This window comes from Phodopus roborovskii, unplaced genomic scaffold (genome assembly GCF_943737965.1).
Source record: "Phodopus roborovskii unplaced genomic scaffold, PHOROB, whole genome shotgun sequence".
Taxonomy (NCBI): Eukaryota; Metazoa; Chordata; class Mammalia; order Rodentia; family Cricetidae; genus Phodopus; species Phodopus roborovskii.
In genome coordinates, this window is record NW_026125052.1 from 12,825,225 (window position 1) to 12,843,000 (window position 17,776).

General features: G+C 38.2%; 1 protein-coding gene across 3 annotated transcripts in view; it reads right to left on the bottom strand.

Moving 5' to 3' along the window:
* Positions 1–17,776, bottom strand: part of Npepps (aminopeptidase puromycin sensitive) — a 70,100-nt gene that overhangs the window by 12,004 nt on the left and 40,320 nt on the right. For all 3 annotated transcript variants that reach the window (XM_051175120.1, XM_051175129.1, XM_051175135.1), the window contains 9 exons: positions 17,138–17,252; positions 13,944–14,108; positions 12,152–12,256; positions 11,172–11,232; positions 9,423–9,532; positions 7,077–7,140; positions 4,762–4,901; positions 2,924–3,058; positions 1,492–1,711 (listed from right to left, as the gene is read on the bottom strand). In XM_051175120.1, coding sequence (XP_051031077.1) covers positions 1,492–1,711; positions 2,924–3,058; positions 4,762–4,901; positions 7,077–7,140; positions 9,423–9,532; positions 11,172–11,232; positions 12,152–12,256; positions 13,944–14,108; positions 17,138–17,252 — 1,115 coding nt within the window. The remainder of the gene's footprint in view (positions 1–1,491; positions 1,712–2,923; positions 3,059–4,761; positions 4,902–7,076; positions 7,141–9,422; positions 9,533–11,171; positions 11,233–12,151; positions 12,257–13,943; positions 14,109–17,137; positions 17,253–17,776) is intronic.

Here is a 17,776-nt window from a genome sequence, read left to right on the forward strand (position 1 = left end):
TAAAGAGAGAGTCTTACTATGCAACCCTGGCTTGCCAGAAACTCTCTGTATATAAATAATGCTAGCCTTGAACTCAAGACCTCTTAAGAGCTGGGATTAAATGCCACCAAACCTGATCATCTACAAACACTTTTAATCTGATGAGTTTTCTTTCTATAACACTCAGTTTTCCACTAAATATTTTTAGTATTACCTTCAAAACACACTAAGAATATACTACTTATAAAGGCTAGCTGCAATTAACAACTTAAATAGCCTTCTGAATGGTTCCCTTCAGTTTGTTTTCCATAGTCATGCATATCAAATCACATTCCTCTGCTCAGAAAACAAGGAACTTACTACAGTCCACACATCCTGTGGGATACCATTGACTTGCCATGGGCCTCTCATCCTCCTTTACCTGGTCCTGACCCTACAAACCTTCTGATTATGTACTTTTTTACTTTTCTTTTCCTTTTTTTTTTTTTTTCTGAGACAGGGTTTCTGTCTGTCCTGGCATTCACTTTGTAGACCAGGCTGGCCTTGAACTCAAGAGATCCCCCTGCCTCTGCATCCCAAGTGCTGAGATTAAAGGTATGCGCCACAACCCCAGCTACTTCTGGTTATTTTTTTGAACACTCCAGCTAGGCTCTTCAGAGTCTTGTCACTTGCTAGTCCCTCTTGTCTGGATCATGTTTTTCTCTATTCTTGAGCCTCTTGTTCAAGTCTCAATTTCCTCAACTATTTTATAAAATACTGGTTTAGTACTCCTTATTCACACTGTCTAGTTTTATTTTTCTTTGTGATACTTCCTATCACCATAATGCAATTTGTTTGCTATGTAAGCTACACAAGGCAGTGCTCTGTGCATCTCTACCACCAGCTTTTAAAATAGCACCTGACTTTTACTACTATGTAAGCATCAACTGAATCAAAGGAAAGACAGTGCCAAGTATTTGCTACTATTATGTTCTTATTTCAAGATTCTCAGATTAATAATCTGAGAATAACTCACAGAGTTTAGAACAGGCTAGGACCCTGGGTTTAAAACCAGCACTAGAAAAAGAAAAAGACTCCTACATTAAGATTAGTCAGGAAAAAAACAACTTATTTAGTGACCATATAACAACAGATGATTGTATTTAAAGCTTACAAATCACCTTCTCAACATATAAATGACACTTTAAAAAAGGTACATGATTATAGACATAATCATATAATGCACACATAAAAAGCAATTAATGTCCTTATTTTGGAAAGTTGAGTGATGCCAGGTGTGATGATTCATGCTGAGGCAGGAGAGGCTCTATGGGTTCCATGCTACTTAAATTACTGTTTATTGCTGGTGTGACATTCCACCAGCAGATTCAGAAGATGTAGTTTCTCGCTAACTGAATATACAGAAACATCTGGATACAGAGATGCTGCTGTTACCTGTTAATCACATGTGAACAGAAAAGTACCAATTTCAGACAGATTTTTTTTCCCCCATACAGTACACTCATTCATTACCTTCTCCAGGTTTGGGGTCCCAGCCCAGTCTCTCTCCTATAGGTGAAAAGACATCTTTCACAAACTCCTGGATTTCATCATAGAAGTCTGTGTGGGACAAGAGAGTTGAAAGAATCCCCAGGTTACAGCTCAGGTCGCTCCATACAGTATAATTGGGCTCATTCACAAAAGCCTCCATGACTTTTAGAACCTCTACAGTGCTAATGATTCCAGCTCGAGCCTGGGATAGGAAAAAACACAAATTAGCCCAGCCTTCAAACAAGACATAAGAAAACAAACATGTATTTTGCCATTATCTACTGCTAGTAATTTTTTTGGTTTAAGGAAATGAGACTAAGTAAGTTCAGAATACTATTAGAATAAAAATCCTATCATGACAAAATCTTTTATTTATTCCTTTGCTATTTGTAAAAGAACTCCTTAAAAATTATATGACACCTCGTAATTTGAGACCAACAAAAAAACAGTTAACTTCTTATTTCTACTCAGTTTCTGGGGCAACACGTAATGTTTTCAAATTTTTTTATACTTTCAGAAAAACTGCAAGAAGAGTTGGGGCCCTGGTTCTTGACAAAGGCTCTTTCAGGGCTGAATCTGCAAACTGTGTCAATTTGAGCCTCTCCTTTACTCACTTCTAAAAGAATAGGAATGGGAAGGCTATGAATTCAGAGTACTTGCTTTCAGCACTAACTAATAAGAGCTGGAAAAAGAACTTCTGTTCTATCAGCCAACTGCATAAACAGCCTGCTCTCAGGGGACAGGTCTCCCATGGCCGTGAGATCAGCAGATGGATTTGTCCATCAATGCTAATCTGCATTTATGCAAAGGAGGGATCCAATCAGCAATCACAGAGGGCAAGATTTCAGGTCCAATTTTAAAGGAATGCTAGAAAGAATGACAATTTTACCACAGGCAAAGACATCCTGAAATTACCTAACCTGCTGGAGTCATAAAGACAAAATACAAATTTTGCTGCTTTAAATCCTTCCTGGAACAAAGCCAAATACATGGGGTAATGTGCTATAATTTGAGTAATAACATACTGTTAAAACATTCTGGCTTTCCTAGCAAAGTAATAAAAGAAAAGCATAAAATCACTCTGAATTAGTTTTTTAAAAAATCAGCAGGGAAATTTCTTCATGACTCATATCCATAGGTTTTGAAAAGAATGGACTTTTTCCTTTACAAAGAATAGTTAAACAAAGATAGTTTTAAAAAATGTCTTAGAAACATTAAAATGAAATTTGCTGCTGGCAAATGATACAGGTATAATTTTGACGTGTTAATTAATAATTAACCATTTGTTGTCATCCTAAATGTGCCAACCTTCAGGAAGAACCATATCCTTCTAATTATGCTTTATACACTCCAGGAGAAACAGGACCCTTTAACAAACAAAATGCATCATGTGACTTAAGTATGAAATGCTCACCAGAGAAAAGAGATCATTCTGTAATCCAAGTCGATCCACTGGGGGCAGAGAAAGGTCACGGATGCCTGGTAATAAACTTTCCAGCATGGCAGAGCTGTACTGGGTCCGATAAAACCCAACTGTTCCCAGATTTAACTGAAAAGAGCCAATAATACATAGTATTAACCACTTCCTTTTGCCTGACTTGTCTTTTGAGACAGGGTTTCAAACCCACAGAGATTCGCCTGCCTCTGCCTACAGAGTGCTGGGATTAAAGATGAGTACCACCAGGCTCAGTCAGATACTCCATTTTTCAAAAGATTTTTTGGGTGGGCATAGTGGCTATCCTGGTCTACATAGTGAGTTCTAGGATAGCCAGAGCTATACAATGAGATCCTGCCTCAAAAAACACAACAACAACAACAACAAATCAATAACAAAATAAAAACAAACAAAAAAGGTTTGTCTGGGTTTGTTTTTTGGGGGAGGTGGGGAGAGAGATAGTGACAAGGATCAAACACATGAATTCCAGGGTACTAAGCAAGTACTTTCTCACTGAGCTAAGTCCTGCCTTGAAAAACAAGCAAACAAAAAGAACATACATAAAATTAAACTATAAAGTTTACTATGTAGAAATATTATAAAAATAGGGTCTGGAGAAATGGCTCAGTGGTTAAGAGCACTGGCTGCTCTTCCAGAGGACCAGGTTCAATTCCCAACACCCACACGGCAGCTCATAACTGTAACTCCAAGATCCAACACCTCACACAGAGATACATGCAGGCAAAACACCAATGCACATAAAATAAATGAATCATTTTTTTTTTCTAAACAGGGTTCTCTGTGTGGCTCTGGCTGTCCTGGAACTTGTTCTGTAAACCAGGCTAGCCTCAAACTCACAGAGATCCACCTGCCTCTGTCTCCCGAGTGCTGTAATTAAAGGTGCACCACCACCACCTGGTCCCTAACTGGTATTTTTCTAAAACAATTTTACAACAATAGCTAAAAGAATTTCATATCTCAGTGACAAACTGATTTTTATGTATTTCTAATCTCGAGTACAGTTATAGGAAGGCAATACAGTACTGAGGTTAACATGTCATTAGAAAGGGAGGGCAGAGTCCAGCCTGGTCTATAGATCTATAGAGCTAGTTCCAGGACAGGTTCCAAAGCAATACAGAGAAACCCTGTCTCAAAACAAACAAACAGAAAACAAAACAAAAAAAAAAAAAAAAAAAAAAAAAAGAAAGAAAGAAAGAAAGGGAGGGCAGTTTATTTTTTGTTTGTTTATTTGGCTTTTTTGAGACAAGGGTTTCTCTGTGCAGCCATGGTTGTCCTGGAACTCACTCTGTAACCTGAACTCAGAAATCCAACTGCCTCTGCCTCCCAAGGGCTGGGATTAAAACCGTTCACCACCCCTCCTGGCTTTTTAGAATAGGAGGGCACTTTGTAGTTGCAAGTCTACAAATGTTCTATATTTACACAGTCCTTTCCCTTTTTATTTTTTTTTAATTTATTTATTTTTGTTTTTTTGAAACAGGGTTTCTCTATGTCCCAGAGTGCTAGGATTAAACGTGTGCACCACCATGCCCAGCTTTCCTCTCTCTTTTTGGAACAGACTCACTAGTCCAGGCTAGCCTCAAACTCTAACCTCTGGCCTTAGTCTAATGGTGCTGGGGTCACAGGTGTGCATGACTAAGCGCAGCCAAGTAGTACTTTTTCCTCTCTCGCTTCAGTCCTTTGAAAGTATTAGTCTAAACTGAAAGAAGACAGACAATTCAGAGATAGCCACAGAAGGCACAGTAAAAGAAATAATCATTTCAGATAAGATAAAAACAGCTATGCCAGTCTCAACTCACCTTTACCCATTGGTCTGGTTTGACATTTTTCAAGACTACATTCATCTCTGGCTTATCCATTAGTATTTTTAGTTTAGCTTGGTTGGGATCTTCACTAGTGGAGATTGTAATAGGCACCATCCACTGAGGACAGTCTTCACCTAAACAAGAAGAGAACAGAAAATTTAAAGACAATGTTACACTTAAAGAAACAGAAGGAAACCAGGTGGTGGTGGCATACACCTTTAATACCAGAGGCAGGTGGCTCTCTGAGAGTTCTAGGCCAGCCTGGTCTACAGAGCGAGTTCCAGGACAGGCTCCAAAGTTACAGAGAAACCCTTTCTTGAAAAACCAAAAGAAAAGAAACAGGTGGTAAGGAAGACAGAGCACTGGCAGTGTTATAGCTAAGATACATCCACAACCTTACATGCTTCCAGGTGACCTAAGTAATATTAGTACAAAGGAAAAGTTAATTTAATATCAAAATCACAGTTGTCTCAAAGAGAATAATTAACTCAAGCAGAGCAATAAAGACAACAATGACTCTGTTGTTAAATTTGAGTAGTGAGAGTTCTAAGGTTTCCTTAAAGAGTTCACACTATTACACTGACACAGGACAAATCCTTTGGAGCTACTACATTTCATCACCAAGGAGACACATCTAAAAGCCAAAGCATTTGGAAAGTAGAACACTGTCACAGATAGCAAACAGCAAATCTGACTCTGTACTAGTGTATTAACAGAGCTGTTTAAAGAAGGCACACAATCACATGGTGGGCATGCCTTTAATCCCAGCACTGGGGAGGCAGAGGCAGGAGGATCTCTGTGAGTTTGAGGCCAGCCTGGTCTACAGAGCTAGTTCCACTCCAAAGCAATACAGAGAAACCTTGTCTTAAAAAACAAAAGAGAGAGGGGGGGGGCAGAGAAGAATAAAAAAAATAAAATAAAGAAAAAGAAAAAAAAATTTTTTGGGGGGCCTGGAGAGATAGCTTAGTGGTTAAGAGCACTGGCTGCTCTTCCAGAGGACTCTGGTTCAATTCCCAGCACCCACATGGCAGCTCACAACTGTCTGTAACGTCATTTCCAGAGGACTTGACACCCTCACACCAATGCACATAAAATACATTTTAAAAAAGAAAAAAAAAATTTGGGGGGGTGCATGCCTTTGATCCCAGCACTTGGGAGACAGAGGCCCACAGGCAAATCTCTCTAAGTTCAAGGGCAGCCTAGTCTACAAATCAAGTTCTAGGACAGACTCCAAAGTTACACAGATAAACCCTGTCTTGAAAAGAGCCTCCCCCCCAAAAAAAAATGGGGGCTGGAGAGATGGTTCATCAAAGTTAAGAGCACTGGCTGTTATTCCAGAGTACCCGAGTTCAATTCCCACATGGCAGCTCACAACTGTCTATAACCCCGGTTCCACGGACACCTTCACACCAATGCACATAAAATAAATTTAAATAAACTAAAAAAATTGGGGGGGGGCATTGGAGAGATGGGAAGAGGTTAAGAGCACTGGTTACTCTTCCAGAGGTCCTGAGTTCAAATCCTGGGGGGGGGGGAGAAGGGGAGGGAGAGGAGACTGTGTGTAGTATGTAGGGAGAGTGATTGAACCTTGGCTGACCTGGAACTTGTTATGAAGATCAGGCTGTCCTCAAATTCACAGAGATCTGCTTGCCTCTGTCTCCCAAGTGCTGGGATTAAATTTCTCATATCCAGCTGACTTTGATGAGCAATTTAACTAACCTAGCCACACCTTAGCTTTTGTATGTGTAAAAGGAAAATACTACTCTCTATCTTGAAAGATGCTGAGAAAGTAAAGTATGAAATAACTTTATCTAGTGCCTAGTAAATAAAGACAATCATCACTGGATTTAATACTTATTACAGCCAATAACTTTTTTTAAAAAAGTAACACAGTAATTCTTTAGAGAGTAAGACTAAAGATTTCATTTCTTAGATAGTCCAAACCTTTTTCACTCATTTTCAGTAAGAGAGACACAAAATTTTAAAGATTGGGGCAAGAGAGAAGGCTCAGCAGTTAAAAGCACTGGCTGCTTTTCCAGAAGACTGGGTTCAACTCCCAGCACCCAACAAAGTGGCTAATGATTCTAGGGGATCTGGTGCCCTTTTCAGGCCTCCTTAGGTACCTGTACATAATTGGTGCACATACAATCAGGCACACACATACACATAAAATAAATAAAACAAGTTAAATTCAAAGTGTAACTAAAGAAACTAATAAAGAACATGACATTATTTATTTTTAATTTGAAAACCATTAGTAAGGAACCCAAATTTAATGATCAACTCCCTTTTATAGCATATTTGCTTACCAACATATGGTCCACTGGCACAGAACTTCTTTTGAGACAGCGTCAGCACTCTGTCATCTTCTACCTACAGAAGCAAAGTAAAGGCTATAACAATGGTGATTTTGGGTAGGGGTGTTTCTGTGACAGTGTAGATGGGAAACCAGTACAAACAAATGTGTTCCGTGATACAGATGAGAATACTATAGAACAGGAAAAGTCACTCTTGAGGGAGGGAATCATGAGCCCTCCCCTAGCTGATCAGCAGCTGCTTTGGGGTGGGGAGTGTCAGTTTTCTTCAGACATGTACCTCTGGTGGGCTGCTCATGCTCCAGTAGCTGGCCCCTATACCTGTATGTATGCAGTGAGTTACATAAAAACAACAGGAAGGGGGGAGTGGGGTGTGTTGGGAAGAGCTCTGGGAGTACAAGATACATTGTATATGAAACTGTCAAAGACTAAACCTAAGCAAGTCAATCCTTTTTATTTAGACCTGAGAAGAAAAATAAAAAAAGGGCCTGTTTAGATGCTCTAGAGACCAGCTACTCAATATATATACAAAATAAATTTAAATAAAAATTTTCAAATAAAAGGCAAATTTCTATGAATATGAATCCTCAGAAGGTGTGTAACACTCAGATGAGAGAACTTCCTAAAAGCAAATTATTTGTCATTAAAAGAATACACAACAAAAAGGCAGGAATACCAATGCCCACCAGCAATCCCAGCTCTTGGGAGTGGGAGGCAGAAGAGCAAGAATTCCCAGTTGTCCTTGAATACACTACACAATGAGTATAAAGTGAGCCTGAGTCTGTTCCACTTCCCCCAAAGTGTACACAGCAAACAAATAAAATTGTATTACTCTTTATAGAGAAAGATTATATTAGTTTTTTCCCCACTTTATTAGACTAACAGGTAGAATCAATATTCATAATTTAAATCCTAGAATGCTGCTTGTTAGATATAAAAGGAACACATATCTTGTTTTAAAGTACAAGTTTTGTAACAAAACACAAATGTGAAGGTGAGGGTGATTGCAAATAAATACAAAACCAAAAGCAATAATTTATATGTTTAAAAAAAATAGTTCGGGTGAGATGACAACTTAGTACATATAATGACTGCTATGCAAGCACTAGGACCTGAGTTCAATCTCCAGCATCCATGTAAAAACTGGGTTGTGATAACGAACACTTTTTTTGTTTGTTTGTTTTTCAAGACAGGGTTTCTCTGTGTGGCTTTGGAGCCTGCCCTGAACTGGCTCTGTAATGCAGGCTGGCCTCTAACTGACAGAGATCAGTCTGCCTCTGCCTTCCAAGTGCTGGGATTAAAGGCATGCAGCTGATAACAAACATTTATAATTCCAGTGTCTGCAAGGCACAAACAGAAGATCCCAGCTCTTACTGACCAGTCAAACTGTCAAATCCTAGGTTCTAGTGAGAGATCCTGTCAGAAAACTAAGGTGGACAGACCTGGCTCTACCCTTTACCACCTGCATTGGCACACACAAGCATGCATGTCCATATCATACATTCAACCCCCACCAAGGGAACAAACTTCAACAATATTCAATATTAACAGATTTGAGCTTACTTAAATCAAATGTAAACCTAGACTAAAAGTGATCTTAGTAATCAATCTAAGTACCAGAAACAGATATGGAAGTTCAAACTTAGTATCACAGCCTTTAATCTCATTACTGGAGAAGGAAGGTAGGCAGATCTCCGGAAATCTGAGGCCAACCAGGGCTACATAGGAAGACCTTATTTCCAAAAACAAAACAAAAAACAAAACAAAAAAAGCAAGTAAATAAATAAGAAAGAAAAGGTTGGGCTGGGTGGTGGTGGTGCACACTTTAATACAAAGAGAGGAGGACCTTGAAAATATCCGGATAGAAAAGTAAAATGAATTTTAATATTGGAAAGTGGAGAATTACTGTTCTCTGTTTTAACTCATGTGATTACTGATGTCTTCTCTCTCCCCCCCCCCCCCAAGGAAAAGTCTCACTATGTAGCTCTGGCTATCCTGGAACTTACTATGTAAACCAGGTTGGACTAAGACTCACAAGAAATCTGTCTACCTCTGCTTCCCAAGTGCTGGGATGAAAGTTGTGCACCACTACACCCAGCAGACTACAGAAGTCTATAAGGGTGCTGAGCCTAAAGGAAAAAAAAAAAAAAAAAAAAAAAAAAAAAACAAAACATGTAATCATGTAGTAGTAGTCTAAATTAAGTGTGATCACTAATAAGCTTAACAGTTTTGAGGAACTAAATCCTCAGAGAGAGAACAATTATCTTTGTGTGCTAATGTTCTAACTCATGATTCCTTCTGTCTCACCTAAGTACACCACACCAGGCTATGCAAGTTTACCTGTTCCGCTTCCACATAAATGAGAGGGAATCCCATCTGTTTGGTCCAGGTATTCATCACAGCTGCTATAGGTTTACCACTGGCATTTTCCAAACTTTCCCAGAGATCCTCTAGAAGGTAAATGAAAACAATAACCTGAAATGTTTGTGTTTATTTTAAATCAGAACACCCTTAACATTTCATGGCTTACCAACTGTGTTGTCTCTCACACAGTGGGTCAAAGAAATGCCCCACGTACAGAGCTAAGTAAGTAAATTTTACTGTGAAGAGTATTTCTGGGGACTCACTTGGTGAAGTTCTTGCCATACCAGCATGATGTCCTAAGTTTACATCTCCAACACCCACATAAAAAATTGGTGCTGGTTGGTGGTGGTGCATGCCCTTGATCCCAACACTTGGGAGGCAGAGATATGAGGATACATCTGAGTTTGAGGTCAGCCTCATCTACATAGTGAATTCCAGAACAGCTACACTATGTAGGGAGATCTTGTTTTAAAAAAAAGAAAAGGAAAAAAAAAAAAAAAAAAAAAAAACGGGGGGAATCAAGCTTGTAAGCTCCCAGTGCTAGGAAAGCAGACACAAGAAGGGTTCTACTGCCGACCATAGACTGGCCTAATAAGTAAAGTTCACTGAGGATCCTTTCTCAAAAAAAGGTAGAGAACAATCGAGGCAGGTATTCAACACTGACCTCCGGCTTCTGCATGCACATATGTGCATACACACTTGAACACAAACACAGAAAAGAACTGGACTTTTATTCTCAGATGAACTTAATCATTCTGGTCAAGAAAACTAAAAATTATCATGAATAAGACAATCAGATAAGTTCAAACAAAAAGAAACAAAAATATGCTTAAGCTCATTAAAAACTCATTCACAAACTTAAAGCTATTTCATCCATTCAATTAATCTAAGTTAAAATATATTCAATGCTGCTGAGCATGGCACACACACGCACGCACACTTGTTTGCTCGAGGTATGAACTTCAACATGAAGGAAAATAATAGAGAGTAGCGCAATACTTGTGAGAATACCTTCAGCCTTAGCTTAAGAGACGGAATAGAGCTGGGCAGTGATGGCACATGCCTTTAATCCCAGCACTTTGAAGCCAGAGGCAAGTGGATCTCTGTGAGTTCGAGGCCAGCCTGGTCTACAAAGCTAGTTTCAGGACAGCCAGGGGTACACAAAGAAACCCTGTCTGGAACACCCCCCCCCCCACTCCACCCAAGAAAAGAGATAGAGTAGAGCAAATCTACAAGTACTGAGTTATTAGGCAATCACAAATCTTAATAAATCACAAAGTCATGCATTTGGGGAATAACAATGAGGAAAGACAAATAGCAATGAAATTTCTGCAAGAGAATGAAAACCGCTCACGGTCATCCAAGTATATAGGATTGCCAACTATCTTTCATAAGCAGCTAGATTAAAAACATTAAATAGTTCATTTTGCTATTCAAAGTGTAGTCTGTGATGTGCAAATGACTCATCATAAAATGACCTTTCCTGTGTAGAATGATAACATTTTATCTCCATCACCCTCTTGTCTGATGTTGGGGAATCAAACCCAGGCTTTTTCTGTATTTCTATCTCGAGTTATTAAATACTATCTCTGAGGTCAGGGTGTAGCTAAGTCTGGTAGAGTGTGCAGTGCATGCATGAACCCCATAGATGATCTCCAGAATGACAAAAAGAGGAAAGCAAGGATGGAGGTAAAAATTAAAACAAAAAGAAAAATGCAAAATTACCTGTGGCAGCATTCTTTTGTTGGAACTTAGTTAAATACATGTTCATTCCTTTCTTAAAGTCCTTAAAAAAAAAAAAAAAAAAAAAATACAATTTTTAAATTCAAGTGAGTCAGACCTCAGAATTTATAGTAGATATTCACATTAGTCAAAAGTAAATGTAGTCAATGGAACCAAGTGTATTGGTGCACACCTTTAGTCCCAGCACTTGGGAGGCAGAGGCAGGCAGATCTCTTTGTTTGAGGCCAGTTTGGTCTACAGAGTAGTTCCAAGACAGCCGGGGCTATAAAGACAAAGAAAGAGAAAGAAGAGGGAGGGAGAGGGGGTGGGGAAGATGGGAGGAGGGTTAGCGCTCTCAGGTAAAGCCCCAGTGCCCTGCCTGTCTGCCATCATGTCCCCCCACAACGGTGATGCTTCCTTCTACAAGTTGTCTTAGTCATGGTGTTTTGTCACATTTACTATTTGTCATATTTACTATTACAGACAGGGTCTCACTATGTAGCTCTGGCTGGCCTGGAAATTACTATGTAGATCAGGCTGACCTTAAACTCACAGAGATCTGCCTGTCTCACCAGTGCTGGGACTACATGTCCAACTGCTTTTAAGTTGGTGTTTTGTTTTGTTTTGTTTTTCAAAACAGGGTTTCTCTGTATTGCTTTGGAGACTGTCCTGGAACTAGCTCTGTAGACCAGGCTGGCCTCAAATTCACAGAGATCCTCCTGCTTCTGCCTCCCAAGTGCTGAAAATAAAGGCATGTGCCACCAATGTCCAGCTTGCTTTTAAGTTTTATACCCCAATCTTACAACAAACAACTTATATATCATTCTTCTAAGAAACTCATCCAATATAAGAAGAAAATAATTTAATTAAATTTCTAGAAATTTAATTTTAAAAATCAGACAAAAGTTTGTGCATGCTTTAAAACTATGACTTCAGGAGTGGAAGAACTATTACTTTTTTTTTTTTTTTTTTTTTTTTTTTACCTTATCGCCGATGTAGTCATGTAGCATTCGGATAACAGATGCACCTTTGCTATATGATATAGCATCAAATATCTCATCAACTTCTGATGGATGGCCCACACTGACCTGGCAGACAGTGTGATTCAGGGTTATGACAGGAAGCAGACAGCCTGTAACACTGAATTACATAAAAAGCTTTCTAGGAAGACCCTTCTAACTCTAATATTTCTCTGCCTTTAACTTAATCATAAAAGCTTATGATAATGCTCAAAAAAATGAGTAAATTAAATAAGAATATATAGCATAATTCTTGTTGCAGCCTAGGTTTTAATCGTGACTATCCTTTAATGAAAGGCAAGCTGTAAAGTTCCATTTATTCTTGAGTGTGTCTGGAAAGAATATCATGATGAAAACAATTTGATTTCTTCAAAAAATTATAATATAGCTGTTCTCAACTTGTGGATCAAGACCTTCTTTTGGGGGGTGGGTCAAGTGGTCCTTTCACAGGGTTTGCATATCAGATATCCTACATATCAGATATTTACAATGATTTATACAAGAGTAACAAAATTACAGTTATGAAGTAGTAATAAAATAACTATGGTTGGGGGGGTCACAACATGAAGAACTGTATTAGAGGGTGACAGGATTAGGAACATAGAACCACAGGTTTAGAAGAATGGTTAAATACAAAGCAGGATTATGACTCCAGTTCTTTGGATGCAAAATTTATAAGCTACAAGAGCTACCCATGTACAGTAGTACTGCCTCTTACCTTGAAAGCAAATAAAGGAAAATCACCCATGACTTTCAGGCTAGCCTAGGCTACATAAGGAGTTTTAGGCTAGCCAGGATCACAAAAGCAAAATTTTATCTCAAAAACCAGCAAATGGGGGCTGGAGAGATGGCTCACTGTTTAAGAGCACCAGCTGTTCTTCCAGAGGACCCAAGTTCAATTCCCAGTACCCACATGGCAGGTCACAACTGTAATTCCAAGATCTGACTCCCTCACACAGACATACAGGCAGGCAATGTACATAAAATAACTCTTAAAACTGTGTGTTAAAAAAAAAAATAGGGCTTACAAGATGATTCAGTGGGTAAAAGAGCTAAGCACAGAAGCTTGAACATTTTGATCCTCTTCCACAGTGGAAGAGAACCAACTCTCAAAAGTTGTCCACACACACACACACACACACACACACACACACACACTATGGCATGTGTTCACACCAACATAAAAAATAATAATAATAAGCAAAACAAAGCCAGGAGTGGTAGTGCACATCTGTAATCCCAGTACTTAGTAGGCAGAAGCAAGTGGCTGAGTTGTGGGGGTCCAGCCTTGTCTACAGAGTGAGTTCCAGACAGCCAGAGCTACATGAGAAAACCCTGTCTTGAAAAACAAAAACAAAAAAACAAAACACACACACAAAAATATGTACCCCACAATCTATTAATAATTAATGAAGTTTAAAAACAAAGAAATTCCAAGAGGTAAGGACAGGCCAAAAAATAGACAAGCACACTTGGCATTGATGATACTGAACTATGTCCAGAATAGCATTCAACAGACATGCTTTTCTCATCAAAAAAAAAAAAAAAAGCTCATAGTTCTTGCTTCTACAAAGACAAATTTATTCCCTACCTTAAAGAGAAATGTTATTTAGAACTTATTCTTATCAGTTTCAAGCATGGAAAAATGAGCTAAAAATAAATAAATCATCCCAGGGAAATCACCCATGCAGTTTTCTTTTCATTTGAGATGCTATAAATCACTTATCCCACTAAACAGTTGGAAAATATGGCTCACTTCAATAGGATGGCTGTTATCTAAGGCGTCAAGCTCCTGGGCACGAGTATAATCTGCAGAAACAAACTGAGTCCAGATATCATACTCTGGGAAGCAATGGTCTACACAAAGATACTCAATCCAGGATGCAAAACCTTCATTCAACCACAGATGAGTCCACCATTCCTAAAAAGAAAAAGGTAGAAACAAGTGAAGGAAACAAAATAACAGTCATTCCATTATTGGAAATTTGTAATTTATATTTTTGTTTGTGAGCCTAGCCTTTAACAGCTGAGCCATCTCTCCTGAGCCATCTCTCCAGCCCAGAAAATTTAATAAACTAAAATTCAACAGAACCCATATTTGAGAAAAGAAAGAAGAACAGAAGAAATGCTAACTGGTGATAACACAGGTAAGGAACTTCTTGTTGACAGAAGGAGGAAGAGTCTGAACTGTATAGAAAGGTAAAACAGAGAGAGCACATAAAATAAAGACAAAACCAGATTTAAAAACCCTCACTGTGTAAAAGAAAAAGAAAGAAAGAAAAAGAAAAAAAAAAAAGTTTTTTTTTTTTTTTCCCAAATACATTTTTATTTCATGTGCTCTGTTTTTTTTGCCTGCATGTATGTTTATGTGAGGGTGTTTGAAACTCTGGAACTAGAGTTAGAGCAGTTGTGAACTGCTATGTGGGTATTACAAATTGAGCCTGGGTTCTCTGGAAGAACAGCCAGTGTTCTTAACTGCTGAGCCATCTCTCCTGCCCCTACTGGGGTACACTCTTACAATCTCAGCACTTGTTTGAGTTACAAAGTGAAACCTTTGTTACCTGGTCCTGCCACAAAGAAAAAGGTTTTGGCCAGGCATGGTAGTATATCCCTTACTTAGGAGGCAGAGACAGGCAGTCTCTAGTAATTTTGGGCCACTGAGGTTCACATAGTAAGTTCTAGGCTAACTAGGGCTACACAGTGAGACCCTTTCTCAAAACAAACAAACAACCCCACAAACAATAACAACAACAAAAAATGAAGAGGAGGGGGAAGAGAAAAAAAAATTTAGTAAAGAATGAGTCGCACTCACTCTCCCCAACTCACCACCCAGCGAGAACAATTTATTAAGTTCACTACAACTGGCATCAGGCTGGGCAGAAAACCGGAGTACTGCTTATAGTCAAGAATTTCTCTTTAAAAAACCCAAACCACACCACAGTTACCAGGGCCAAATGAAAAACTTGAAAATTATTCACACAATGATTAGGAGAAACAATGACTTTGGTTTCTATTTCTAAATAAATAGAAAAATAATACAGCTTTATAAGGATTGTATAAATTTAACAAAAAATGTGATAGCAAGAAGTAGCTAAAAAAAAAAAAAGATATTTAAGTATTCATGAAACAGAAAATTCACATCTGTTAATGAGAATGCACAGTGAGTAGAACAGAATAAAATCAGTAACCGGTAAGAAACCATTTGGGGGGGTGGGGGGAATAAGATACCATGTTGAAATGGCAACAGAAATTAACAGCTATACTGGTCTAGGAACATTAAACCTTTTTATTCCATTTAAACAGGGGTAACACTATCAAGTATGTGAGGTCTTATCTATATGGGTTTAATCATAGAAACTATTAAGAAATTCTATGTAAATTGAAAACTAATGGATAACCGATGGAAAAAAATTAGGAGCCATTTTTTAGAACTGAACAGTCTAATTTTCACTAAAGTTGATTAAATCTCTTAGGAGAGTATAGTATATGAATCCAAGACAGATGCCAGGGAATTTTTGTTGAATAAAAGGGTATTTACACAGTTTGAAAAGATCAAATATTTTTAATATTAAGTAATAAAGGCTGTGCCATTTAAGTATTAGTAGCCCCTGGTTCAAAGTAGCTGAACACCAAACCTTTGGAACAAATGACATCTAATAAAGACAGTTACATAAGCACAGTAAAAAGTTGCTTCAAAACAATAAGCATATTATCACTCCCTCTGCTAAGATTTACTGCTGGTCACAAATTATCATATTTTCTCAAAGTTGAGCAAATATATTTGGTAGGAAGCTATCTGTGTTGGCATACACCTTTAATCCCAGCACCTGGCAGAGGCAGGCAGATCTCTGTGAGTTCAAGGCCAGCCTGGTCTACAGAGCTAGTTCCAGGACAGGCTCCAAAGCAATACAGAGAAACCTGTCTCAAAAAAAAAAAAAAAAAAAAAAAAAAAAAAAGAAAGAAAGAAAAAGAAAAGCTCTCAGCTAAGTCATAGTTGAAACACATCTTACTTTCTTGCTCATTCCTAAGATTTATGGACTTAGCAAACATCCAAGTCAGGTTAAGTTCTTTGACTATCAAAAAATTCTTTTACTACACAGGTGCCTAATTATGAAACCAACGGTAATATAATTAGTTCCCATAGATAGAATTTTATTTATACTAAAGATGAAACATCAGGATTAACAGGTACAAAATACATATAGTAACTAAACCCTCCAATTAGCTAGATTTAATTACAACTTTATTCTGCAGATTTTAAAAAAGCTTGTATTCCATCAAACTTCATCTTATTTTAGGCAACTATAATGACAACCACTTTAACTTAATAAAGGTAAATTGTGTTTAAACCTTTCTTTTCAACTAGCAAACTACCTAACAGAGATAACTCAAGAAACTATAGTTAGCCAGGAATCTCACTGAATAATTGTCTAAGACAAATTTTTCTCTCACCCAAATTAATATCAACATTCCCTATTTGCAAACAACTTGTAGAAGTTTACAAAGTATTTCCTGTTAAACAAACATGGTCTCATCTCTGTTCTTATAAATCTCTCTACTCTCTTCCCTCACCCCCTTTCTATCTAGGTAATCTAAGGGCCTTGAACATGTTGGGCAAGTACCTAAACCACTAGCCCATGTACCTCGCCCTGATAAGTGGTTTTGCAAAACAGACCTTTTAAAAGAAAATGTTTCTTTTATTTTCTGAGACAGGGTTCCCTGGGTAGCCTTGGCTGTCCTGTAACTGTAGATCAGGCTGGCCTCAAACTCAAGAGATCTGCCGGCCTCTGCCTCCCAAGTGCTGGGACTAAAGGTCCCAGCTTAAAATAAAATGTTTCTATCATCCAATTCTTTGGCACAAAATCATAGCCAAGTATGAAACAGTGTGGCCAAAATAATGTGCAGCAGGACATAGATGGATATATTTGAGCACTTAAAAATATTAAATACCATAGTAACAAGATTTCCAAACCATTGATGGGCGAGTTCATGTCCCACAACCAGAGCAACCCACTGGCGTGATGAAGAACAGGAGTTCTTTGGATCAATAAGCAATGCAGTCTCCCTGTATTTAAAAAAACAAAACAAAACAAAACAAAACAAAAAAAAAAAAGGGGGGGGAATGGTAAAAGCATTTCAATAAAAGCAGGCATACAGAAGTGAGGGTCGCGCTCAGGCAATAAGTCACTGTCTTTATGTTAGGCATTAGCAATATCAAGTAAATATTTCCTTGGCATTTGTAAGATTAATAGGGTCCAGGAAGGCTAAAGACTACATTGGTAGACTTTGTACAAAAAGATCAAAGACATACAACTTTATCCATGTGCGGTCTGCACTAGGAAGTCAGTGCTAATCAGGGAAAACATAAAGGAGTAGCAGCGGAAGACATTCTACATTCTAAAGTCCCAAAAAGGACACAGAGCAGGCTATGAAAAGGCAATTGAAAGTGGAAGGAAAAATTGTTTATAGACTCAACCTCAGAAAATTATGTAACCCACATGTTTGTGTTGTGCTGACAGACATGTAAAATCTGCCTAGAAAACACAGAATCAGGGAGGCTCTTCAAGTTGGGTAATAGCTATGTAACTG